General features: G+C 40.7%; 1 protein-coding gene across 1 annotated transcript in view; it reads left to right on the forward strand.

Moving 5' to 3' along the window:
- The window catches only part of ptprga (protein tyrosine phosphatase receptor type Ga), a 607,325-nt gene that overhangs the window by 403,411 nt on the left and 176,197 nt on the right, over positions 1-27,717 (forward strand). The window contains exon 5 of the mRNA XM_049566435.1: positions 24,927-25,022. Coding sequence (XP_049422392.1) covers positions 24,927-25,022 — 96 coding nt within the window. The remainder of the gene's footprint in view (positions 1-24,926; positions 25,023-27,717) is intronic.

Below are 27,717 nucleotides of genomic sequence, written 5' to 3' on the forward strand. Positions count from 1 at the left end.
ACCATGGGTAACTATGGGGATTAACCCTATGGACCCGAACGACGCATAGTGCGTCCAAATTCACACCTGTTCTTCTCTATTGATTTTCTCCGCGACCGTGCATCATAGCGAGAAGCCACGCATATTATGTGAAACAGCGGAATTGTAGCTTTCCGAGGCCAAGCACTTGTCGGTAATGCAATGTTTTCACAGCGGAAAACAATGATAAAGTACAACTAAAATGATGTATAACAGAGCTTTCATACAGCTTTGTATGACAAGACCAGTGTACTTCACCTTTGCGCACCCAGACAACTGTAGCCTAATTATACATGCATGACAGGGCCATAGTCACCATATACATTGAGGGGGACATGTGTCCCCCCCAGTGCCCAAAATGTCCCCCCAATATATAACTGAAACTGAAAAACAACAACAAACTTTGTTTACCGCAAACAAAGTGGCAAATATTATCTTGGAGGACACCATTGCACTTGGTTGACTATTTTTCTATTATCTTAGATGTAAATATTGCATGTTTCTTTCAGATAAAACACATTTTTGACTTGTGAATGAGTCAATGGAATTTCTTGCAATAATGAAAAAATACTGGCAATCATCTCTGCCTGGCACAAACCACGTTTTGGACAACTGTGAAGTGTCAGAATGTCCCACCATCATGGTTCTTATATTGCAAGATTCCAGAGAGTCTCCCCTCTTCATATATGGCAGAATATGTCAACTTCCAACTTGCTATGCTGAGATACATGTAAAAATGTAAGAATTTAGTAACACAGATTTGTTTTTTTCATTGATATAAAAATTAATATAAAATACAGGCACATAGAAGGACATGAAATGATGGCAAATCTGGATAGCCCACATTGTCCTGAAAAAAAACAAAACAAAATATAGCATGTGTATGAAGCCTTTATAATGACTGTGATATGAGCTTAAAAGTAAAAGCAGTAAAAATACCCCAAAAACGCCTAGGGCCCATAGGGTTAACTCACTCTTGGAGCCAGCCTTAAGTGGCCAGTTGAGGAACTACGGTCTTCTGCGCTTCTGCATTGGCTTCATTTTTCAACCCCGGAGGTTGCTGCTTGGTCAGTCCACAAAAACAACCTGGTCTCACTTCAAAGTCGTCAAATACTTACGCTTGATCAGTTACTTCCCGTGTCAGACTCTGACGAAAAGAGCCATTCTTTCATGTCGGCATTATAAGCGGCAGGTTGCCGTTATTTTGTACCTTCTGTAATGAAATTTGGCCTGGAGGTCGAGTGTGTTTGTGTGTGAAGGTGTATGTGTGCAATGGGAGTGGTCTATTGCAAAAAAGCCACATTACTTCCAAATGTATTACCTGACTTGCCACAGATTTTGTTGAAAGATTGGTCTGGAGCCAAAGGACAGCTGACTAATTGTTCATGCCAATGGGCAAAAAAAGGGCAACGTGTGGATGCATGTGTGTATATGGTCACAGCTATTGCAAATATGTGCTTGTGTGCATTTCCTACCTTTGTGATTTTCTGGCTCACCCTGATTAGTTTCACCTGTCCCTCATTATCTTTCCCCCCGTGTATTTGTTTCCCACTCTCAGTGCCAGTTTGTGTTTGTACCCACCATCAAGTGTTCCAGCAGTTCTTATTTATTTATTTATTTATTTATTTATTTATTTATTTATTTTTATATATCTCTGCTTGTTGACCTGCCCTTGTGTTAGTCTTCTCCCTGCTGGATTTGTCTGCCTGTTCCTCTGACTGATACATGTATATTAAACCCTTTTTGGCAAGTAAAGACTGTCTTTTGAATCAAGTGCAGTGTTATTTACTGCTTTTGCCTTTGGTTTCTCTCCTCATTGCAGCAGGATTTTTCAAAAGTGTTCCATTTTGCTTTTTGGCAATTCTGTGGCTTTTTTGTGTGACTGGAGCATAAGCATTAATTCAAAAAACTCAAATATAACAAACTGATAATTACATAAAAAGCACAGATGGAGGCTAACCACAGCTTGTGTGCATGCAATTATTGCGTATATTTATGAATGGAGTGCCTTTGGGCATTAATGAGTGTGTGTGCATCTGTGTATGAAAGGAAAGGTGAGCAGTCAGATGTCTTAAGTGATGCAGCAGCACATCAGTGACAGGAGAGAAGGAATATTGAATGGATGGTTGCAGAGGGACTGTGCTGTTACACTGACAGACAGACAGAGCTGATGAAAAACAGCATTTGTTCTCCTCTCCTGTAGCACTACACAAGTAAGTAAATCAGTATAACTGGATGTTGCAGGCTCACACATGGAGGTGCTCTGTGCATAACCATATTATGGTGACGGAGGTTGTTTTTTTCTGTGCTGTTGATCTTATTAGTAATGGTATCCTTGGCGTTTTTTCTTTCTCGTGTTATTGTTATATCCAGCCTTTCTGCCTTTATGCTGTTTGTGCTCTCCTCATTTATTGCCTTTTCTTTCTTATTCTGCCTCTCCTTTTTGTTCTCTCCCTCAGCCAGCTACATTCCATTAAACCTTCAAAGATAACTGATGACTGCCAGGCTGCACTCCCTTGTTTTTTTATATTTATTTCTCTTTTATTTATGATTGGCCTTCCCTCCGGATAGGGAACACATGCCATTCCTAACATAATGTTATATTTCCCAGTGCCTGTCCTCAATGACACTGAAAGAAAAAAAAAAAACAGTCATTCTTTAAAAGCCCAATGCTACCTAGAGGGCAAATAGATGCTGTCCCAGTTGCCGAGCCTGTTCCATACCATTTTTAATAATCTGGCTTGCTGACAGGGGCGGCCCCCACCACCTTTTTTGCGTTTTTTTTTTTTCCTTTTCTCTTTTGGGCAAAAGCAATATTTTGCCCCCCCCCCACCTTGCTTCTATGAAAAAGTAACACTCATGAAATTGAAAAAGCCACAGCTGACGTTCAGGGCCATTTCTCATGTAATGCATTTCAATTGGGTTTTTAAGATAGATTGCACGAGGTCATAGCGTGCTCTAAACATATCTCATAACCCAGATTGCACAGCCCTGTCCCCGCATCTCCGATCTGTTTTGTAAAGCTGCAGCGGTAAGGGAGATGAAAGGCAGCGTGCTTGTTGCATCAGTGGCCGGCAACCCTGCATCGCATGCCCTTCTTTGATGGACGCCCTTTCTCCAGCTGCGAGAGGGGACAGGGAATTCAAAACCCTGTAGTGTGGCTCAGATCGAGAGAGAGAGAGAGAGAGAGAGAGAGAGAGAGAGGGAGAGAGAGAGAGAGAGAGAGAGAGAGAGAGAGAGAGAGAGAGAGAGAGACCGCATCAACCCTTCTTCTTGATGTCCTCGCTCTCTCCTCTCAGCAAGGACGTGCACTCCACGCGGCGCATTCTGTTGTTCTGTTTTCACACAAAGCCTTGCTTATGTCGCCTCAGATCTGTCAGTCCCTTAGGGGGGGATCACAGGCCGTCCTGCCCGGTCTCGCAGCTCTCAGTGCGGGGTCGTGGCAGCATTGCCAGCCCCTGAGTACCTACTGCTTTACATTTTCATCCTGAGGCAACAGAGCTGTCCCAGGAGACACTTGAAGGTGGATGAAAAGAATGAACGGAGTTCTCAGAGGTTTCTGTCAGGACATATGTTTTTGAATCATTGTCTTTTGGTTTGAAACAGAGGACAGACTTACATGACATTTCCTGTGGGCAGAGGTCTGCCTCAGAAAGTGTTTCTTACACTACTGTTGCCTGTAACTGCTGAGCTTGTGACATGCTTCATTAACATGCCAGCTTTGACGTACCAGATGTAGGCTTCTTGTAGGCTATGTTATCGTCTTGTATCTATGTCTTGTTGTAAAACCCAGTTGCTCTTCAGGGTCAAATAAAAGTTATAAAAGTTAGAGGGAAACATTACTTTCTTCAGCACAGTAATTGGCACATGGACCCCATGCATGTCCAAAGTGGAGGCTGGTAAAATGAAAAGCAACACTACACTCCAGGAGAGGACTGCACAGTGGAGGCTGACATTTAGTTTGGATTCCAGTGGCTCATGGGATTTCTGTGGGATTCTTCTGAGATGGCAGTCAACTTTAGTGTTCATCACGCGACTGGGACAAGACAGGGAAAAAGTCAACAGGAGCTAGCAAGCTAGCAATGTGCAGTCAGCGATTAGTTTGTTTCTGCAGAGCACAGGAAATATATGCCTGTAATTGTGAACACACGTTTTAAATCAAGCAGAGGGTGTAATAAAAAAAAAATACAATGAACAAAAAAATAAAATTAACATAATAAAAATATAATGAACAAATAAATGATAATGGATAAACATAAGACGTGACTGCTACCTGCAAAAAAGCCCCACATTTACCAGCTTCATCATTACAGTGATAAACACATGATCGCATTAGTAATTTTATTTTATGTGAAATAGTTCAGTCTGCATAATTAGCACTTTTACTCTTTGTTTCTCTTGTACTTAAATAAAAAAAATCTGAGTACCTCTTCCACCACTGCAATCAGGTGTCCAATTAGTTCATTAGCTTGGTGCGAACACTTAGTAGGAATTAACATTAATGCGCTACTAAAAGTTAGCATTGCGATAATAATATCCTTACAAATGACCCATTTTTATTTCACATGCTTAACATAAAACGAAATATGTGCTCATACTTACAGGCATACATTTCCAATGCTCTCTGGAAATGAACTAATAGCAGCTGACTTTTGTCCCTGTGTCGTTGTTGTTATTGTTAAGGATGCGGGTGCTAGATAGGCTCTTTGTATTAGCCTACTTGGTACAGTTATCTCAAATGAGGGAATGTCGCCACCTGCTTATGTGGCGAGTAACTGCACCTCACAAAGATTTTTTTTACAGATCTGCTGTTGTAAGAATTAGCGGTTAAGGCCCTGACCAAGCCGACGGTCGGCTGTCGACCAAAGTCAGGCCGTCGGTGAGCGTCCGTCGCCCTAGTTTTTGCGGTGTGTCCCACACTGTCGGCCCCTCGGCGTCGGCGGCTTTTCGGCTGATTGAGCACGTTGAATCGGCGGTGGAGCTTGTCGGTGAGAGAGATCACTCTGATTGGCTGTTTAGGTTTTATTTCCCCGCCTTTGCAGCGAGTGAATCTGCCTGTAGTGAAACCGGGGCTAACCGGTGCTTCCTCCTCAGGCTCCACTTCACTTAGCTGCCAGACAGATCCGTTGCTTCTTCCCACTTGAACCTGAATAACTAACCGGAGCTAGCTGGGAGCAGCTACCGGAGCGTTGGCCGCAGCATGACCGGAAGGAAGCACAGCCAGTTAGCCTTCGCTAGCTTCCCAGCTAGCCCTGGGATTATGCACAAAGACTAAGTTGGCTAATCACATATGAAACATTAAGTGAGCTGGTGACTTGCAGAAGGCTTGAGAAACGAGAAAGAAAACTTTAGATGATAAACTCATGTTTGCAGCTTTTCTTTTGTCCCTTTCATTTGGTGTACAATGAATTTGAAATATTGCACATAAACATGTTTCCTTAAATGATGTTGACGTTCAGAATGTTAAGGTTGATGCTTTTCTTTCTCCTGGTTTTGCATTTGTTTTACCAGAAGATGTCTTGTTTTATTTTTGATGTCTGATTTAAAATGGTGTCTTGTTATCCCATGTGGGATGGCCCAAATGTTTGGCATGATCACAGGCATGGCGCCAGGAATTCAATTCTGTATCAGCCAAAGTAATTTTGGCTGAGCCTTTTAATTAGACAAGTTAATACTGTTTGCCTGGTTCCCAACTATAGTCTTGCTAAAACAGAAATGACTGATATCCTGCAGTGGAAGGCTCTGGTTAGGACACAAGTCTTTTTCTAAAATATTTTCAATGTCAGGACAGCTTCTTTTTAACCTGCAACAGTTTATATTTAGGATGTGCGGCCCACACGATATTGCTCAGATCTTATTATCGTTTACTGTCTTGAAAGCTCTGGTGTATTTCTTCCAAAATTGAGTTGAGTGTATCCAGGAGTTAGACTGGTTTTTCTCTAGCTTCTGTCAACTGAGTCTGCACATTGTTGATGTTATCAGGATATGAGTCTCTATCTTGTCTCGACATGAGGGTTACAGTCTTCTGCTCTGTCCACTCCTCATTAGGTTGTTGCTGTAACATATAAGGGTAATAACTCTTTCCAGTGGTGAGTGTTGTGATGATGGCTATTTGAATATCTTATTAGCTATGAATCTCTGTCTCTTTTGTTATCACTCCCTCTACATACCATCACATTAAGGCTGGATATTCTAAAAGCCTCTCTTGTTCCTTGTCTGATATTAAATTAGCTGAGAAATGGCAATAAAACATTTTTTATCTGCAGATTTCCCCATTACTTGATGAGAAAGGAAAATGCTGACTCCTCTTGAGTGGAAGTATTCCCTGTACTTTGATAAGTAAAAGTTATATTTTCTTTGGAGGAAGTGGACTGTCTGTTTTGGGGAGAGATGGTGAAAATGTTGCTCCTCTCCAGGTGGATGGATCAGTGAGAAATAGTGGAAAAGTTGTTTCCCTTTGGGATGAAGTGTTCCCTTGAATCTAATGAGAAATAGTTCAAGAACTTGAAATTCATTGACTGGATAAGGTGTAGGGAATTGTCCAGCTGTTGCTGTCTTCCTCAGCTTTGATTTTTCTGTGAAATGGGAAAAAAAAACATTGGGCATTTGTGTACATTGGATCTCATTCACAAAACGTGAGCAGAACTGCGTGTAAACTGTTTGCAGAAGGAAATGCATGTGTATTTCGGCATTCATCAATATGTTAGTAGTTCTGATCTTGTCGTAGGCACTAACAAAACCTACAGCTGCTTCTGACTTCCAAAGCTTCAGATTAGGTTTCTTAGAAATGTAAATGAGTTATTTAAATCAACTTAACACATGTGATTTCTACATTTCTGGCACCCTGTTCCCACTTGATTTAATCAGGAGAGAGAACTCCACACATTTATCTTCTATTTGAGTGGCAGAACTGTGAGACCCATGTTACTAACCAAACACTGAGCTATCAGTGATGGCTGTCAGAATGTACAGTGATTTAACACTTAATATACTATGTACATAACATACCATCTGAGTTTGCTATTGACTGATCCACTGGATTTTTTTTTCTCAACTCCACCCAAAATAACTTCTCCGCGTCAAGTCTCAGCATCTGAATTTCTCTCTCTCTCTCTCTCTCTCTCTCTCTCTCTCTCTCTCTGTCTTTGTTAGCTCCATGTTCGCAGGTCAACAGCATGCACCTATCTATATTAATCATCACCTCCACATATGGTGGTCACTGGTTATTCATGTGCAGGGATGTATGCTAATTGCTGTTAATTTACGATTGATTAATTCATGAACATACACATGTGCGTACAATCAAATCTGAGTTTTCCACATTGTCTGGGAATCTGGTGTAGTTTTTTAGTAGCAAGGTTTTTTTTATCAGTCTACTTACAGATTTACTAACATTTCATGAATGAGACCCATTATCTTTACAAAGTAAATGTACAGTAATTTTGTCCTATGTGGGGCCCACCCAGTCTGCTGATGTAAAGACATGGATGGGGTGGGAAGAGTTCTACCTGTATCTTGACCTAACAAAGTTAGCTTAATTTTAATCTAACTTTAGGTTATGTCAACTCAAACATTTTAGTCGAGTTACTTTAAGTCAAAAATGTTTTTTCTCTTAAAAGAAATCCAATTGGGCTGCTACAGTTATCAGAAATTGGAATCAAAGTGACAGCTTGAAATATCATCAAAGGTTGAAATTTCATTTAGAGATATTTTTTATCCAATTCCAGTTCCAGTTTTTCACAGGTTTAAAGGGTGATTAACAAGCACATACTTACTGATCATCATTTGAAAAGCTCAAAATCTCTCACCTTAAAACTACAAATAACCAATTCAGACTATTTGTATCCAGATTAACTGTAAACTTATTGACTTATTGATCTCACTGTAATGAAGCTTTTATATCAGCCTGAATTTTTTATAAATCTGCGTTATGGATCTTATAGATCTGATTTCAGATTGTTTACTTACAGCACAGCTACACTCACAAATAACTGGGCCTCCTGCCTGTCAAACAGCAATTAAACCATAAACCTTCTTAAGACAGTCCAGATCTGAGTGGAGGCCCATGGGGATTAACAGATGTGAAGTCCAGCAGCTGCTTGCTCTGCTGCTGTTCAGCAGCTAACAAGTAGAGCTAGCTGCTAACAGCCCCTGCCACAACTGACAAACTCCACAAATCCATCATCCACAGCCAGACACACGCAGCTGCTTATTTTCTGCCAAATTAACGTTACAGCTCAAAAGTCATTCTGAAGGCTAATGCTGGTAGAGTGGGAGTGTTTGACAGGTTAGCAAACCAGCCTGACCCAAACTGTTCTTTGGCCTGTTGGCACTCCAATCTTATACTGCTTATTCATTTGAAAGTTTGAAAATATTGCATCTACAGCCATTCTCAGCTTCCTAGTTTAAAATCTATCATTCTGTTATTTTCTCTTGTTTTGAACATCTGATAGTCCACTACTAACATTTTAGTCCTGTCTCATCCCGTCAAAACACCTGTTTAGTCAGTTTTGATTTGAGCTTAAGATCAATCTTACGCTAGGGCCACACCGCCCGCGGAAGCGCCGCAAATAGCCTCGAAGCGCCGAGAAGAGAAGGCAGTTTCCTTTCGGCGCCCATGTTAACCGACTGTGTCGTCCACACTGGCCACGCCGCGCCGGGAAGCTCCGCGGCAGGCTCACGATTTGCAGCGATCAGTTTGGCGTCTGGTCTATTTTCTGCGCGAGCCGTGAGCGAATCTGACAAGCCAGGCAGTGAAAAACAAGAGCTGGGAGCAGAATCGCTTTTCGACGGCGTGGAGAAATGCGCGTCTGATGTGAACGGAGGTGCTCCGGCGCGCGCGAGAATTTCGGTGTGCTGCGCTTCCGCGGGCAGTGTGGCCCTGGCGTTAAGCTCATCAATATATTGCATTCGTCATGGAAAAAAAAGGTTGTTGACCAACATTTTTGATCACAGTTTTCGTTAAAAAAAATAACACTGATAAGGTGCATGGGTCTTTTCTTCAGTTTTTACATACACTAAAGTATTAAGTTTTGTATTAAATTGTTGTATAAATCTTGTTGCCCATGCAAGGGGAACAAAATCAAAGAGTCTGTCTTTCAACTTAGTGAGTCAGAGTTTGAGTCTACACAGTCCTCTGTACACAAACATGATGAAAATTGGGTTTTTGGCTAGTTTGCTTAATGGACATATGTTTAAATATAAAAGTCAGTTGAGGTGGTCGCAACGTTTAACCTCCATCTTGGCTTTCAACCTCTGCCCCCAAATTAGCAGGGGGGATTTTCCCTCCCTTTTTTTGCCCCCAGTAACTGCCGAAATGGCAGTGAATGGTATACCCAAATCCTAGCTTTGAAATGACAAAAACCTTTTGGTGATGTGCATGTTTTTCTGCAGAATGTGTTCACCAAGCATAAGTACATCCTTGTTTGCATTGTCTTTTCCTTGACTCTATTCACTGCTGCACCTTTATATGTGGGCCTTTTCAATTTCCTGGCTACTATCTCGACCCAGACAGGCAGTTTGTAAAGACTGAAGGGTCATGGCCACAGGGTGTACCTTTAGTGACTGATCTTCCTCATCACCTTCAGTCTCGCCATCGGTAACCTCGGGGCTTGTATTGTTGGAGTGAGAACGAGTTAGACGGCAGAGTGAAATGAAGTCAGGCCACTGTGCATCTGTCCCTGTTCCTCCTCTCGTGATGCCACTCAATGTTTGAGCAATTTCTGCCCCACAGGAATTCATTTATATGTAAAACACAAAGCTGGGACTACAGCACTGACAAACACTATAAGCAGAGTCCAGAGTCCCACAGGTTTTATGCAATTGACCAGTGTATTGAAAACTTTGAGCTTGGCAACAGAGACAGTCTGTGATGTGATTGGAGTTAACAAGGCAGCACTGTTCTCCCCTCTGGGTGCACTTGTCATGCTAGCTTTATGAACTTCAAAACCAGATTTTCAGTGTGTGCTTTTTTCAAAATAATCTGTACACAAAATGGGAGCCAGAACTTTTTTTTATTAGGAACAAGTGACCCTTCTCCCCGCCCCACGACAAAACTCAGACTTTATTCAAAAATAAACCATTTGGGCCTCTGACTAAAAATGAAAGAATTCCTCAAATGAAGTCTCTTTCAAAGCTTGAAATCAAAACTGTTGAACTTCCAATGAACTGTCTCTGTGTTCCTTTTACCAACCTCCCATTACACCATTTATCAGGCTGTCAGTCGCTCACTTTCTGCCCTCTTATCTCCTTACACTCTTGTTTACAAGTCTCTTTGACAAAATATTGACACAGTTTCTGTTATCCTTACAATCTTGAAGATAACAAGAATGCAAACCCTTCCTGATCCTGGAAGCCTTGGCCAAAAGCTAAACCCATTGGTTGAATCTAGATCCAGACACACAAAACAATCTCCTGACATCCTTGGCTGAATTGGTAGACCTTGCCACCCAGATCTTAACAGAACATGGCACTCTTAAATACTTGATTCTGATTGATCAACAAAATTCTGCTGTGTTTATTTCTTGAGGTATCACCGCTGCTCTGCTGCTCCGTTGCTAGGGACGCCATAGCAACGGCCTTAGACTGAGGAGCATCAAAATCAGTTAACGTTAGTCCACACAGGCCAAATAGGATCGGAGTGGCAAAATGCAGCATTTTCAGGACATCACTTTTAACATTTTTGGAGAGGACAAAACGCTTGATGTTTGTTTTAGTAGTAAGCCATGTTCTAAGCGGATAATGTATAGTGAGCCGGTGACAGTTGAAAAATAACTCCCTTCAGGCGAGACTAGCTGATGGCTAGTGGTGGTGCTAGTTTTCGAGTCTCGCGCGAGTTGCCATGTAAACACAGCACGCCTGCAGGGCAGGCTAACTGACAACGGTGAGAAATGATGCTATAAAAGTGGAGTGAATTACGTCTTTTCAAGTCAATTTTGCATGCTGCGGCTTCAGGGCACTTGGATTACGATGGAGGAGCCATTCTGATGTTTTTGAAATGCATTAGCAGAGTTTTATTACATTTCCAAAATGTGGGTTCCATGCACTTCAAGTGTAGCTGTTATTCTGGCTAGCTGTTATCCTCCCATTCCCCTAACGAGTTTTGTGGATTAAAAAACTACACTGGACTTCTTGTCGGCATGAGGGTCAGTAAGTACTGTCTGTATTTTCATTCTAAACTGGCCGTTTCCTTTAAGTAATCTTTCATTGCAGCTGGAATCTTGAGATATCATGAGTTCACTCGAGAACTGTGGGATCGCAAGATCACATGAAAAATCTGTCTTGTCAGGCTACATTGTGTATTTGAGTCTAAACCGCCAGTAGTTTTGACCAGTCTGTGTCCATTGAAAAGTTTCTGGCAGACTGGCGTGGTTTAGGTGTGTGTGATGACACGGAGAGGCAACTGTTTGTGTAAAACAACAATGGTGGCTCCTAAAGAGGTTAGTGTAGATGAATGTCAAAAGGATCCTCCTTGGGTGTCTTGAACTCGATGTAGGATGCCACCTCATCTTCAGGCTGCAAAGTTTCATTGCTGGAGTCCTCCACGTTGGTAACGAAGACGAAGACAATGTGAGGACGGGGTCAAAGGTTTGACTTGGGGCACTGACTTTTAAAATAAAGGGAATTGAAGCTTGATAATAGTGTTTAGATGTAAAAGCATTACACGTATGCTGCACGTCTTTTTCATTTGTTTTTATATATATATATATATATATATATATATATATTTTTTTTTTTTTTTTTTTTTTTTTTTTTTTTACCTGTTACACAGCTTATTGCAGATGATCCCTCTTTGCAGGTTGCATACAGTATGCAATAGCCTACAATATGTATACAGTATGAGTGTGACCAGTTAACCTACAGGGATTTCTTTAGGTGGAAAAAGACAATTATCCAGGTTCACATCCTGACTTAAACTTAACATTTTCATGAATTAACCATGACGATCATTTGTATTTGACCTTGTCCGAGTTGCTTTATTTGTTGGCTATGGAGATAGTACGTTTTTTAAAATAATGCTGGTTGTGAAAGTGATGTGAGCACATTTGAAATATTAATGTTCTTAAGTTAAAGACAAGCACGTTGTACCATCCAAAGAGTATTTATGCTTACACTAAGTAGTCACATATGAATGTAATTTGTAGGACAGGAAGTTGAACACATGTTGTCTTTGATAAGAGATTTTATATTTAACTTCAAAAATATATTTGAAATTCGCGTCCTCTTTCATTTTACAGGGTGTGTGTGTGGATTTGGCCACTTTTCAAAGCGATGACTGACGCAGGCTTTGTTCTCTGAGTTCCTGCATGAGGAGAGTTGTTCACAGTGATAGATAATAGAATCTCGTAACATCACAGAATGAATGCATGCGCATTTAGTTTTCAGGTGGGTTGTTAGCTTTAAATCAGCTCGTCCTCCCCTCCCTCAGAAACCACTTAGAACATCTATAATAATGATGCATTAAGGTGTCAGCAGTGCGGGCTGCCTTATTCATCACTGCAGCCTGTTCATGGTGAGAGTCTGTCTCCTGTGCTTACCTTCCCACATATTAATGCTTCATTGAGTACATTACACTACATCACATCTGTGTTTGATGATGATATCACACACATTTACACACAAACGCACAGACACACACATTGCATCAATCTCATCTACTGTTGCAGCTATTTTCTGTTGCTATTTTTCATGGATGTAGCTCGGTAACTAGCAATCTGTATTCTTAATCCTACACAGCTCTGTTTGGTCAGTTGTTTCTCCAGCGAGCTGAATAAGCCATCTGAGGACAACACCAGATCTATTGGAACCAATCAGTGATGTGGGCAGTGACTCAGAGAGACCCAGGCCAAGCATTGCTGCTCAGTTACCTATTTTATCCAGACAAAGTCTTGACAACTGTAACATGGTACAGAAATTAAAGTTGTTGTTTTTTTTACAAATATATTTATTACCACAAATACAAAATGTTAGGGCTCATGTTCATGTCTCAACTGTGGTCGAATATACACAAAGAGAGATTTTGGCCAAACATGTTGAACGACAGGAAAAACTGAGCACACACATAGCTACAATAAACCTCATAACTTGTAAGTTAATGATAAAGTAAAATGATGTGCTTATTTTAAGTGGCCATTCTAATCAATCAAGACAAACTGTATCTTCAGTTATTTAATTAACAAAACAAAAACAAACGTTTGATCTCAATTTATATGTATCAGACAATATTGATTTCTTTACAGTGATGCTCACTGTAGGGAACCAAATGGTCGGATGGCCTCTCAAATCCAGTAGCATGGCTACATGCTGATTGAAGTTTCTGAATCATCAGTAATTTTTAAACATTACCACACATGATTATGGAATACCAGAAAGTTTACCTAAGTTCAAATACAGGACAAGTTCATTCTAAAAAAAAGGAAAGCAGTGATCTCAACATGGACATTAAAGGAGACTCCTTAGTGATATTGTATGTGCCTCTCTTTTTTCACCTCTCTGAATGTACTGTACACAATAACCCAAAGGCGTCATAGTGGCACAGGAAGGTTCTGATTGGTTCTAATGAGCTGGCCAGGTCACTTGCTTTTCACTTTTTTTTCTTCTTCAGTGTTTTGAGGTGTCTGTGATTGTCACTGTGGGATGTTGTTCTAGACATGACACCCAAAGTGTTCCTGTTCACTCAGGGCAGACAGAGCATAGAGTTGATATTTTTAACCAAGGCCTTGACTCGCCCATCAGCCGTCCTCCAGCTCTGATTACAGGTTGCAGCTTAGTCTACGGCAGGCTTCAGACTGGCTGCGTGATGATGTCTGTTGGCCTGCTGTGAAGATGTAAAAGTAGGAAAGTGGACCCTGCTTGCCTCAGGAGCGACAGGGGGTTCCCCTTTCCTCTCCAAAGTGTTTTTCTGAGCAGAAAATAAATCAGTTGTTTGGTGTTGAGATGGCTTGCCTCTAGGCTCAACAGTGTCTCTACCTCTCCCTCTCCCACTCAGGCTTTTGAACTCCAGGAAGGGAGAGGTGCTGTTACAGGCCCCCTAAGGCTGATCGCCGAGAGGGAGGCAGTCTTCCTCCCCCTCTCCCTCTCTCCTCCTCCCAGTGCACCATTTACCTGACTCTCTCTTTTTCTCTTTGTCTTTCTTTCCCCTCACTCCATTGCTACAAATTATAGTTTTTCCTGCCTCCTGTTATTGATAAGGGTTTTTTTTTTCAATATCCTGGCAGATCATAGGAATCACAAGAAGGTGAGAGGAGAGAGACAGAGCACTCAAATATTTGACAGACTTATTATGGTGCCAGTGGGGAATATTGATATGCAAGGAGACTCAGTTCAAAGACATTCCAAAGACAAACATGAGCACAAAGTAGTGACTCCCACCATTACAACATGATAGAGCTCACTATAGAGGGAGTCAATTACAGACCTGAGCCACATAAATGTCTGCCTGTGGCTGGATTAATGAGCAGTGCAGCAGAGTGATTGAAGACTGTTACATTTTTGATGACACATTTATCCAGAATAACTTATGAAACAAGTCCTTCCTCTTCAGCTCGTGCTGTGGCTCTGTATGTCATCAGCACTGAACAGGGCTGAGCTATGAAGTCATTACAACAAGAAACTGATCACTTTGGCCCCCTTTACACCTTGCATTAAAACCCATTTCATATTCAGATTGTATCTGGATATGATTTAACCTAATTGCATTTACATCTGGTATTGTCCACATTGAGATACGATCGCTCTGTCCAGCTCAAACAACCACATGCGGTCCAAATTGGGCCCCATCCCCGCCAGTTAACAACTCTTATGATTAGAGTAAACTAATTTACTATTTTTATAATTATATTTGAATATTACATTCATATGGTGTACATTATTGTAATTTCTTCATTTTCAGAGCTGATAATAGCTGAAAAAAATAAAGCAAATATTTTAAAATGCTTTGCTGGTCCATAGTTTTCTTTATTATACACAACAGTGCCAATCAGGAGGAAGTCCACAAGGATGAAACAGACCTGCCTGATTGCAAAGACAGCGACCAACAAGACGAATACATTATCGATAAGGAAAACACCCCAGTATTGTTGGTATCAGATGACACAGCCGCTGCTGTCTCACTGGTTTGGAACAGTCGCATGTGATTACATATTACCGCCCACATAACTGTTGTATGTGGATTGAAAATGCACTTGCATTTATACTTGTGGTCACAGTGCATTCCTGACCGGCCTCGAAATGGTTTGGCAAATTGGATCATTATCCGTGCAGTTTAGGTACATTTATACCTGTTCTTTCATGTGTTCAAGCACTATCCGATTGAAATTCAATCACCCAAAATGCATTTTAATGCAAGGTGTCAAGGGGTTCTTTCAGTGCTGTGGAACTGTCATCTATTTGGTCATGTTGTATTTGTAAGATATTTACGAAATGGGACAGAAGAGTTTAATATATAGGAGGTCAGGAGGTCTACATTAGTGCATTTATTGTGCCTGTTACAGTAATTGCACGGGTCTTAGACACAGTTACGAAAGAAATGCTAGATGTGGAATTCACTTAAAGTCCCCTTCCAGAAACGTTTTACATACTCATGCTGATGCTAATATTTTGTTGTAAGTCGTGTTCTCACATATTAGTCAGAAAAAAAAAACCTTTGTAAAGGAGCTGGAATGTCTACACTTTCTTCCTCATTAATCCCTCTGTCTCTGCCCAGTCCACCACAGCTGCTTGCATTAGGTTTTGCTTCCCACTTTCTCCAACACTAGGTGTGCTGGTTAGACTAAGTAGATATAGCTACAGCTGGAGCAGCTATGTGACCCGCACACCAGCTACATGACTCACCTGCCATTCCTATACATGGCTGTATGAGGCACTATATCCAGTTCTCTTTATACTTCCATAGATTCATCTTATACTGGTGGGCAAGGTTTGTAGGGGCATGTTGTGTAGGCTCCAAATGGAATGTGGCTGCAGCTATACATGTCTCAGGGTGACCAATGAAAGAGCAGTGCATACCAAGATGGCTAGTATTAGAGTAAGAGGAAACATTGGAGAGCCTCAGTCAGACCCATACTCAGAAGACATGTCTGTTTTGCACCAGAATTGGTGACCAGCATACATACCAGAATGGTAAGTGTAGTTAGCATCTTTTATTTGTTTATGCTGTTTGTTAGCTTGTTAGCTTGTAGACTGACTTACAGTGGCTGATACAGTGTTGATGGTTGTGAAACATACTGTATTATCTGCCACAATGTGGTTTTTGATAGATAGTGGAAGGAAGGTCCAGTGTCAGGTTTACATTAAAAAACTGTACACTCCACCAAGTTTGCTGTCAAAACTTTTCTTATGCTAACGCTAACTCTGCTCTCTGCACTTAAGGTTTCAGGTTTCTTTGCTGATGTTGCATTGAAGTCCATTTCCCCACAGATATGATTCCCGTATTCGAAAACAATTGACTTTTGTATCAGTGATATACCTCATCCAGCCCCCAGCGTATGTTTGAATCTTAGATTTTAGGGAAGTGCACAGACATCTCCCCCTTCAGAAGAGAAATGTGAAAACACCTCTCTGGTAAGAAACTGCACAAATATGAGTCAGTATAGTCATGGTCAGATATTAAAGGGTACATAAACATAAGAAAAACACTTTTTGAGTGAAGGGGGACAAACAGGATTTGTCATTTATGCTTAAATCTATCCATGTAGCAGCCCAGCAGCCATATGTCTTGGCTCAGCAGTCTCCAAATCTGGCACGCTTGGCTCTCAGCTAAAGGTGCAGTCACACAGTATGATTGTTAGGCCGATTATAATTATGATTTGGGTCTAATGACTAATTGGACCAAATGGGAGTCAGTCCATTTCAATTTGGGCCAGTTGTTGTTTAATGATGCAAATCGGGACCTTTGGCATCATATCACAGGAGAGCAAAAAAAGAATTTTAAAAAAAGGTGAGAAAAGGTAAAATAGTATGATGTTGACTGAGAATTATTTTAAAATCCAGTTCATCTAGTTTCAGTGCTGAGCCGCAGCTTGCCTCCAGCTCCATATTTTTAGACTTGGGTGTCTTTTCATCCACCACCCTATCTAAAGTAATAGTTTTTTACACCTGTAACCCCAGATGTAAAAAAACGACTTTATCTAGCAGTCATATATGAACCCAACTTCATCTTTATGTGCCACATAAAACTCTTGTCATTAACCTGCTCATGTAACAGCCTTCACTCTTCCAGTTTTGGGCTTTCCAACAGAATTTGTAGCCTGGCTGCAGAGTTTTGCTCCCATTCACCAGAATTCCCAAGAGAGCAATAGCAAGGTCCAACACTGATGTTGAATGATAAGATCTGGCTTGAATTTGGCTTTCCAGTTCAACCCAAAGGTGTTGTATGGGGTTAAGGTCAGGCCAGCCATATTTTTCTACACAAAACTCAGATTTTTTTCTTTCTGGACCGTTTCTTTATGGAGCTGGCTTTGTGCATGCCAAGAAAAGGGCAGTAGAGGGCCCTTTGTATCCTGTAGCATTTAGCTTTCACTTTATCTGAACTAAAGGGCCCAAACCATGAAAAAAAGCTCCAAATAGAAACAGAAAAGTACGGATTGAAATATTGTATTGTAAGGCCTGAAATTGAGCCTTCTCAGCAAATGAACACCCCCATTTTTATGGTGTATTGTTCAAAACTTAAATTTATCATGTTTGGTCTTAAATAAGCCTCATGATGCATTTAATTTGACTGGCCATTTGCAGACACCCTGTAACAGCAGTGATGTGTCCCATCTGTGCACAGTTGGTACCACAGCTAGCCATCATCAAGCAGCTATCGACCAATCGACAGCAGTGCGATGATGTTGTTGCTGGCGGTCGAAATCCTCCGCCTCCACTGTCTGTCCTCAAGTCTTGGCAGACACTCCTGTAGTTGTGTTTGCATGCTGGAAGCCTCCCTCTCTTATAAATATGGAGAAAGTGGTGCAGTGGGCCAAATGCTAAATGAGCAGTGACACACATAGGTTTGTGTTGGCAGGGTGAAGGCTGAGGGCAGGCCACAATGCAACGACTGCTTCACAAGTAATATCTCTAACACAGTGTCTCAATCCAGAGAGAGCAGCAGGGTTAAGGCTTGATTTAGAGGGGAAACAAACAATTGATTGAATGAGAAAATGATGTCTCAGTTGTATGTGCACTTGATGGTGCTTGTGTCTTTTTCTTTACCGACATGGATGAACAGTTTGTCCTTCATCACTGGACATTTGTAAGGGCTTATATTCTTGAGAAAAAAGACCCAACTTGTTTCCTGTGCTGTAAGACTTCATAGTATCTATTTGTTCCAACATGTTCTTGAAGGTACAATAATAATATCACTATGCATTGTGAATACTTGAAGATGGAACAGGACTTAGGTTGGATGGAGTTAGGTTAAGGAAGTAAAAGGATGAAGTATTGCATGAAGTAAAAGGATTTAACCTGAAAATATTCCTATATTCTGGGCTGGATTCATGTGCTTGAGGGCTGGTTTTATGGCTCACAACTTCACAGTTTTGGTTTACTCCCACAGCACTCATCAACTTCGTTTTCAGCTGTAACAGGCAGCTGTTTTCAGCTAAAAAGCTGATAAACCAGCTCTTCACTATGTGCCCAGCACCAGCAGACAGACAAAGATAGTGAGTAGCTGGTGCAAATAGTGGAGCATTTAGCAGCTAAAAATTTTCTTAATTGTTAAAGCAGAATAAAAACTGAGAGAACTGGATTTACACATGAAACAGGATCCTAAATGTACTAATCTCGGTGTGTCTTTTGGTTGTGTAATAAGGCAACTGTCTGGCAACTGGCTATCAGGTTTGCAAATTATATGGACTTTGTGGGCCCTATTTAAAAGATCTATAGTGCATGGTCAAAATTGCCTTTGACAAGTTCATTCAGGGCATGTCCAACTCTACTTTGTTAGTTAAACAGCACCTAACCTGGGTAGGTAAGGCACAAGGGGCAAAGAGGTTGTATACAGTCCCTTAATAAATCATATATGTGTTTTTGGCATACCACAAATTTAACCAGTTCAGTGTGTCATCTCCTGTTGTCTTAAAAGCCAAGTGCACCTGCAACTGCTGAACTGCTATTTACATTGCCCATTCTGCAAATTGGAGGAGCAAGTGGTTTTCAGTTGAGAGTAATGCAGTTAGAGCAGTGATGTCACTGCAGCAAATTTAAACAGCAAAACTAAAAACTGTAATTCTAAACGTAACAGAGAAAACAGAACTAAGCTTAGTTTCTGAAATAATGAACTTACGCTGGTCTTTGTGTGTAAATGCAAACAGCATGTCTCATAATGGAGAGTCTGTCAGCAGATCTGCAGCTCTGCTCTGATCTCTGCTATGTTCACATTTTAGAAAATGTCAATTATGTTTTCCTCATTAACAAAAGATCATTTCACCCACCTGTACTGTCTGTACATCCCTGTGTGTGTCACAGTCTGATTCTCTCCCTCACCTGCTCCTGGCAAATTGACAAAATTGACAAATTGTAGTGTAAGATAGGGCCCAATATGTCAAAGAGTTGTGAGTACTGACGCAGTGCTGCATTGTAGTTATTAAAGCAAAAAAAAAAAAAAAAAAAAATGCTGCAGGAGCCACCAGATGAGGTAAAATTCAGCAGCCCCATCAAGGTCCATATGTTTTCAGTTTCAGGGTTGTGATTTGGGGTGCATTTCACCAAACAAATCTGTAATTTATCAAGATACATCAATGTAATTGCCACACAGTAGACCTGGACTGACCTTGGCCTTTGAGGGTCTGGAGCTTCAGGGCAGCTACTCACTTCACCAAAACGGTGATCCAGCCTTGCCCTTGCTCTTTCTCCAAACTAAGAAAAATTCTGTTTCCTTAGATTGCTCCAAGGTGCTATCGTGATCTTCTGGGGAAACTATTCCAAGTTCACTACAGTTAACTTCAACAGACAGTCCACCTGAAACCATCCTGTTCAAGAGAGAGAACCCAGTATCCCAACTCAAATGTTGGCATTGTACATTTCTGCAGACTGTGAGAGACCTGGCCTAGACAAGCAGAAGAGTTTCAAATGATTAAACATACAAAACGGGTCTTATCCTGCTGGATGTTCTCAGCTCAGTGTCCTGGAAACACTCCACAGTAAACTGTCCCAGCTTAATACTGAAACCCTCAGTCTGCTGCTTATCTCCCACTTAATTAGAGATGTAAGAAAATGTATGTAGCTGTTAGTCTTCCACGTGGCATCTTACAGTGCTTTGCAGTTTTCACAAGTCAGAATTAGAGTCTTAGAGTCTCAGAAAGACTCTTTATTCCCACATTTCCATTATGTATTTTTTAGTATCTCATTGTCACCACACAATGCAATTACTCCACTATATATTTACAAACAGTTGTTTGCTGCTATATTAATTGTCAAAATCTTATGGAATCATTGAAAATACATAAATGCTCAAACAGGGTCATATTTGGAGCAGAGGGGAACTCCAAAGATTTCTGGAGATAAAGGTTTCTTTAATCTTAATTGAATGTAGTGCTCAGCACATGGTCACAGTTGTGCAATGTCTTCTATTGCTCTGCAAAAATAGCCCTGTGGAAGGCACTGGAGGTGTTGGGTTTAAATGACTTGGGTATCTACGAGCAGAATGAGGATTGCAAGACAATATCAAGTAATATCATAGGAAATGCAAGATTTGGTGTTTTTGGACCTTGACCCATACTCAGTAGGCCTACTTAGAACCATTATTCATGTAATTCCCCCATTTTCATAGAAGTGCTTTAATAAATCATTGGAGTGGCTCTTAAAATGACAGATGTCTCAACAAGTTTCACCCAGAGGATGACCTACAGTAAATGGGTACTTGTTGAAGAAAGAGTGGATAATAAATATGCATCTTTAGTAGACATTTTGATATTCATTCATGTCTGAAAGAGGACTTATTATGCTTTTCTGTATCTTGTGTTTTATACATTGGGACAATGTTGGATGTTAATATTGAATGTGTTTCCAACTCGGGAAAACATAAAAACTTAGTTACTGATATCGGAAATTTCCCCATGATTTTGGATTATATTCCTGCTGGAACATGTGTAGTTGCGTTAAGAGCTTTTTTCTATAGTAAAAGAGTGTCATTATTCTCTATTACAGCTGCAGGTACACCACTAATGGAATGTTGCTACATGCTAATATCAAGGAAACATGTAATCTTGTTAGCTGATGCTGTAAATTTCTCTCAGATTTCAGATCACATTTCTGCTGCAACGTGTCTGCTTGTTTAGGAGCTTTAATTGGTGAATTTTTTCCATGATAAAAAGTGCCACTATTTAGCTGCAATGATGGTTCAGAGGCTTTGACATAGGGAAGACCTGGAAACACTGACCAATCAGAGCAGACTGGGTTTTTTTGGGAGGGGACCTTGAATAGATGGATGCCAAAACAAAGCGTCTTAGACAGAGGGTGAATGCAGGTGAATCCATAGACTAATATAATTCCATGTGTGTAATCCTATTTGGCATGAGGTTTTGTGATGGAATGATATTAAATTAATTCATATACCAGTAGCCAGTGTTGTAATTAATTTCTAATGAATTCACTGACACTGAAATACATGTAAAAGCATTTGTCATATTGCCGGGGGACCCAGCAGCCTGTTTAAAGGCCTCAGTGGCCTGCTAGCTACCACACTTTAAACTCATGTGCATCATGTCGCTCAGCTTTAACTGTCACAGATGGCTAAATGTTGTATTCATATCAGCCGCAGAGTGAAATGCAGTCTTTCATCCTCTTTATGTCATCACTGTCTCATTTCACTATGTGAGAGCGCACACATCAACATCATAAAGGCAAATACTGCTGTGTTTAAAGTGATTCTAATTGTTCTCACTGCTACATTCACAAGCACAATCCCCCACGTTGACTTTAATTAATACCCATTTGGGAGAATGTGTTGTTCCAGTTGAGCTGTCTCCGCTATAAATTCACCAAACAGACTCTATATCAGGCTGCTTGACAACTGTTTACTTTGCAAGTAGATCAAAAAGCGATGCATGGGGCTCTTTATGTGCGGATTAGCAAGCTGGAGAAAATGCGAGACAAGTGATATTGGCAGCGTTGATCTTGGCAAGGAAAAAGACCCCAGAATTGCTTTTGGCATATACGAAGGTGTTCCTAGACACTGCAAATGTGCACATAAACACTGTTTCTATATAAATGCACACACACACAGGCACAATAATGTGTTTTTCATTTCAACATTTGCTGTGTGCCTAAATGCGTCATGCCTCCATATCACCATGACAACGGAATACTGGCTGACTGACCAGTTTTCTGTGTGTGTGTGTGTGTGTGTGTGTGTGTGTGTGTGTGTGTGTGTGTGTGTGTTGGTTCTCATTGGTTTTCACTGAGCAACAACACATCATCGAAGTCCATTTCACAGTATTATTGACAGTACTGACAATTTACTATCACTTTTACTTATACAGCTGTGTTTATATAATCTCACATAGTGTGGTAGTCCAATTAGTTTGTCCGGTTAATGGATTATCAGGGAATTGGGTGTAATAATAAAAAATCAATCCCATGACCAAAATCAATTGAATAAATAAAAAAATAATAAAAAAAAATGTATCCACTAATGATTATTGTGTGTGTATCAAAGCCTAATATATCTTCTGCCTCTGAGCCTCGGAGCCTTATTGTTGTCCAGAAAGCATTAAAAACACATCAGTTAGCCACACTGTTGCACTGGGAGACACGTTCCTTCATTAACTAACCCACTGTAGTTTATTTTGACTCAATCCCACAGAGCATCCTTCTATTTATAGGACATCAGTTGTGCTGTATTCAACCAAATAAATTCTTGGTTGACCTCAGCTAGTTGATCGGTGGATGGGGGGGAAAAAAATCTGCACGTTATCTCTAGATTAAAGGCTCTCTGAGTCTTCCTAAGCTTGAAAAGTTTTTGTCACATACGGCAATCATCTCCTCACGATCCGCTAGCTACAAGTCCTCCGAATATACTGTGAAAAAGTCCGGTCTCTGTAGGCAGCCCAGGCTCCGCAAATGGCAACAAAAACATTGTGGTCCAGGCTGCACCAACCAGCCAGCACGAGACCAGCGAAAGCAAGCACACATACATGAACACGGTGCCCATGTCTCACTGTCTCGTGCAAGCATGAACGTGGTGCCCAGAGAGGCAGTTAGAGCTACAGGCTACAATGAGGCTAAAAGGCAAGCTAGCTCCGTTGTTTTTGATAACATTGTTGAACGTAAACAGAAGTGAAGTGTTTTTGTTGCCATTTGCGGAGCCTGGGCTGCCTACAGAGACCGGACTTTATTACAGCATATTCAGAGGACATGTAGGTAGCGGATCGTGAGGAGATGTTTGCTGTATGTGACAACAACTTTTCAAGTTTAGGAAGCCTTTAACTAAGTTGCCACATTGCACTGAGTGCACACTACCTGATTCAATTTTGAGAGCGGAACGAGTCATTTTGAGGGGGTTGTGACGGTCAAAAAAATTTATCCACTGTTTTATAGATGTCTCTTCTCAATGTAAATCTATGGGAAAAGTCTTTTTGGGCCCAATGGTACCATGTGACGGACTGTGGAAATGGCAGTACCACTGTTTGGCGACTATGAAAATTGGCTTCAAATCCCAGCATACAGGATTTATACAGGTTTATAAATCAAAAGATTTTATTTTGCATTGTACATAGAAACTAATTACAGCAAACATATATAGAATATATATCCCTCAAGTGAAGGGAACAGTCCTAAATTTTGACAATGCTGCATTTGAGTTTTATTTGTATTTCTACCATGTTATTTTAAATGGGGAAAGAACACAGACTATAGCCAAAAACTACATCTCTTATGCTATATTTTGATGTATAGGTTGCAGGGGTTTGAAAGAAATCCAGCTGCCACACTAGGCTTTTGTCTCACTACTCCCGAGTTTACCTGAGTTATAGCCAGGAGCTATGATGCACACTGGGTTGAGCATTCCAAGTAAGTTACTAATAACTTACAGAAACACCCCAGCCTCTCTCAGTCCCCGTCTCTCATACAGACACACGCCTTTGAGAGCACAACAGCTCTATCTCTGTCCTTGTCTGGGTCTCATAAAGTCAGCTCTTGAAGAGTCTGCGGGTGCAGTTTTAAAAGTCCCTGACCCACACCTCACTTGCGGTCAGCTCTCAGCCCGCTCCCTGCTGTGTGGTGTTAGGGTTACAAACAGAATGTGTTTTTATCTTGCGCTCATCCACAGGGTTATGAATCGACCAGAAGAAACATAATGGCAGACACACAGACATGTCAATCACATTTTTTTTGTCCCCCAAATATCAGTTTTCAACTTTGGGTAGAATACATATCTGTTAACTTATTGGGGTTCAGGTTAATCCCTAGTTTGTATGGATCATAGTGCCTACTGGTCAGAGGTCATAGGTCATTCATCTCCTACTTACCACTATTTACCACTGCGTCACCAGTTGCAATAAAATCATGAACTGCAGTTTTTCTTCATTCTTGCAATTACCCAAACACTGACTAAGCAGTGGAGTGCATATTTTCAGCTGAGTCATTTTTCCAGTTTGAAGCCCAGAGCTGTTGATTCCATATGTTGCCAGCTTGTTTAGCCCACATTACTTTGAGAGAATCTCACAGAAAAACTGCAGCGTGGAGTTTTTTTTAATTTTGCAGTATCATTCTACATAAAGTACAGAATTCATTGATACATGTATGTCTTTTTTTTCTTACTACATGTCATCGTGTTTTGCCACAGATAGACATTCCAAGAGAGACAGCGTCATCAGTAGCTTAACAATCTTAGCTGTTAATTTTGAGGGAGATGTTTATTAAATTTGAACTGAGGGTTTGTTCTCTTTAATGTGTCCCCCAGCCTAACTCAATGTTTCTGTCTCTCACAGATGCAGATCTACATGTACAACTCAGATGACTTTGACAGTCTCAGTGCAGCTCTGAGGGAGAAGAGGATCATTGCAGCCATGGCCGTGTTTTTCCAGGTAGGAACAGCTTTTTTCCCCGAGCCTGTTTGTGTATGTGTGTACATGTATTTTTAAAAAAAAAATGAGGCAGTGGCCAGTTTGTGGGATTTGGATTTCGTGGTTCATGGTTTGAGGGTTCAGCCCAAAATTAAACTTCTGTCATTATCTGTTTATCATTGTGCCAGAGTTTATTTGTTGTTTGTGACAACTAAACAAAACGCAGAGAGTGAGCTTTCATAGTTCCGTCTCATTATCTAACAAGGGAAATCTAGGCCATGTGGACCCTCAGTGCAGCTGCAGGGCTTAGTGTTTTGATGTTCTTTTTTGAAAACCTCATTTAGCTAAAGTCTATCAGATGGACGTGGACTGCAGAGACTCGACTGATGAAGAGGGAAGAAATGATGAAATATCCTCCATTTAGGGACGAGCTGTTCTGCAAAAGTTTGAATTGTAATTGGTTCATACGTTCTCTGGGTTTGACTGAGCACGAATACATTGATCAAAATTGATTAAACAATGTGGCTGAGGGATGGTTATTAAAATAAGGGGGCTCTATTTAAATGATCTATAGCACATGGTCTAAAGTGCTTTTAGGTTGTGTCCAACTCTACTTTGCTAGTTAAATGGTGCATAATCTGGGTGCAAAGTAAGGCGCTGTGTTTAGTTTCTTAATTGATCATAGGTGTGTTTTGGGCTTAACATGAATTTAACCAATCAGAGTGACATCTCCCATTCCCTTTAAAAGCCAGATGTGTCTGCACCTGCCACACTGTTATCTACATGGTGGATTCAGCAAACTGGAGCAGTGAGCAGCTTTCTGTTGAGAGTAATGCAGTAAGAGGCACCTACCTGCACAGTTTTGTGTGTGTACACATGTTGTGATCCTCCTGTCTGAATATTGGCCCATACACATGCCATGATTTTTGCACCCTCAAATCCATTTTTTTCAATAAAGAGGCAGAGAAGGCGTGCTCAAAAGCAATGCCGTCATGGCACACAAGCACTCCCAAGCACCTATGTTTCAGTAAGCAGTGGCTGCTCCCTGAGATAAACAAAGTTCAACTTTTGGAAAACAGCAACACGTACTGCAGGTCATGTGACAAGGAACAACCAATTACAGCTGATAAATGGCTTGCTTTTCTGCCATAAATATCAAATACAGAAAAGAAGTTGTTTGTATTAGTGCAGGGCTCCCCAGAGCTTTACACCTGTCTATCCACAGACAACATTTTAGGCCTAATATACACTTGAACATCAGTGCCTGGCAGAACATCAGCTCTGAATTTGGGATTTGTCTAATCGTCTGCGTCTGCAACTTTAAAAGTTGGCACAGAGTAGGAACAAGACAAGCAACCACCATGCTACCTCACGTATTTCCAGACAGTGAAAGACACGGAATGCATCCTGGCCCGTATGTGCCATTTGAATAGCATGAAAATACCGCGCCATTCTGATTGTAGACCAGGTTTTTGTTGGTCAATGGCACATTCGCTTCCTGCTGCCACAAAATAGTGGAAGTGCATTTGCTGCTGGACTTGGAAATGATTGTGTCAGTCGGAAACTAGCGACAACAGTTGTGCCACTGTACCTCGCTTTGCGGCAGGCAGCAGATAGGTATCAGAGACTTGGGCAAACAAGTCGACTTTTTTAAGTTACTGAGAAAAAAAAAAAAAAAAAAAAAAAATGTGGCCAAAGGTTAGTACCTTAAATGGAGCAATGAACTGTGGGTGAAAAACTGGATAAAAGATGTTAACGTTAATTTCACCCAATCAATATTTATTCATTCTTTCTTCTTTTTCTTCTTCTTCTTATAGAAATAATTATCCAATTCATTTTATTTCAATCCATTAAAACTAATGCAGTAACTCACTCAGCAAGTCAATTTTCTTGAATTTATGCTTGATGAGTTCTTTTGATAATAGTTATGTAAAATTGCACCTCAGGATCTAAAACATATTGAACTTATTACACTAAGTTTGGTAGGTAAAAAAAAAAATATTTGAGCAGAGTTAACATTTAGCCTGGAGTGAGATGAGGACTGCAGTAGGTTTAAGGTCAGAGGTCAGTGTGTGTGGTTGTGTACTCCCCTCACACTGTGTACTGCTTGTTATCTCTCTCAGTTTTATTTTATCAGTTGGTTTTTCCAGGAGCTAAATACCCTGACTTCTGTGTCTGCATGTTGTGATGGTGTGTGAGTATGAGCCATAAAATCTGTAGATCAAGATCAAAGTCCAGCCACCAATAAAGACCTCTCAGGCCTGTTGAGTGGAGCTGTGGGTGGACTGGGATCATTGTCAGCTCTATCACTCTCAATTGGCAGGAATAAAAAGTTCATTTGAGGCCATCGATTACCTAAGTGGGCTTTTACTCGGATCATTAACCCCCAGTTAATATTTCCCTCTCTCACTTCAGTCTCTCTCTCTCTCTCTGTCTGTCTGTAGTCTCTCTTTCACTCCCCTCCTCTCAGACTCATATGTCTTGTGCAGACAAACATATGCTCACACTTGTACAACTAAATCATAAAGACATCTCTCTGTTTCTCTATCTATCCCAGAACAAATGATAGGAAGTAAAATATGTTTACATTACAAGAAGATGAAAGATAAGAATTTTAATAAATGGATACTATAAAGTAAGCCCAAAGCAAGAGATTAATGTGAACAATAAGATTTTTTCTTTCGCAGTTTTTTACAGGTTTTGTTTTGTTTTGTTT

This window comes from Epinephelus fuscoguttatus, linkage group LG1 (genome assembly GCF_011397635.1).
Source record: "Epinephelus fuscoguttatus linkage group LG1, E.fuscoguttatus.final_Chr_v1".
Taxonomy (NCBI): Eukaryota; Metazoa; Chordata; class Actinopteri; order Perciformes; family Serranidae; genus Epinephelus; species Epinephelus fuscoguttatus.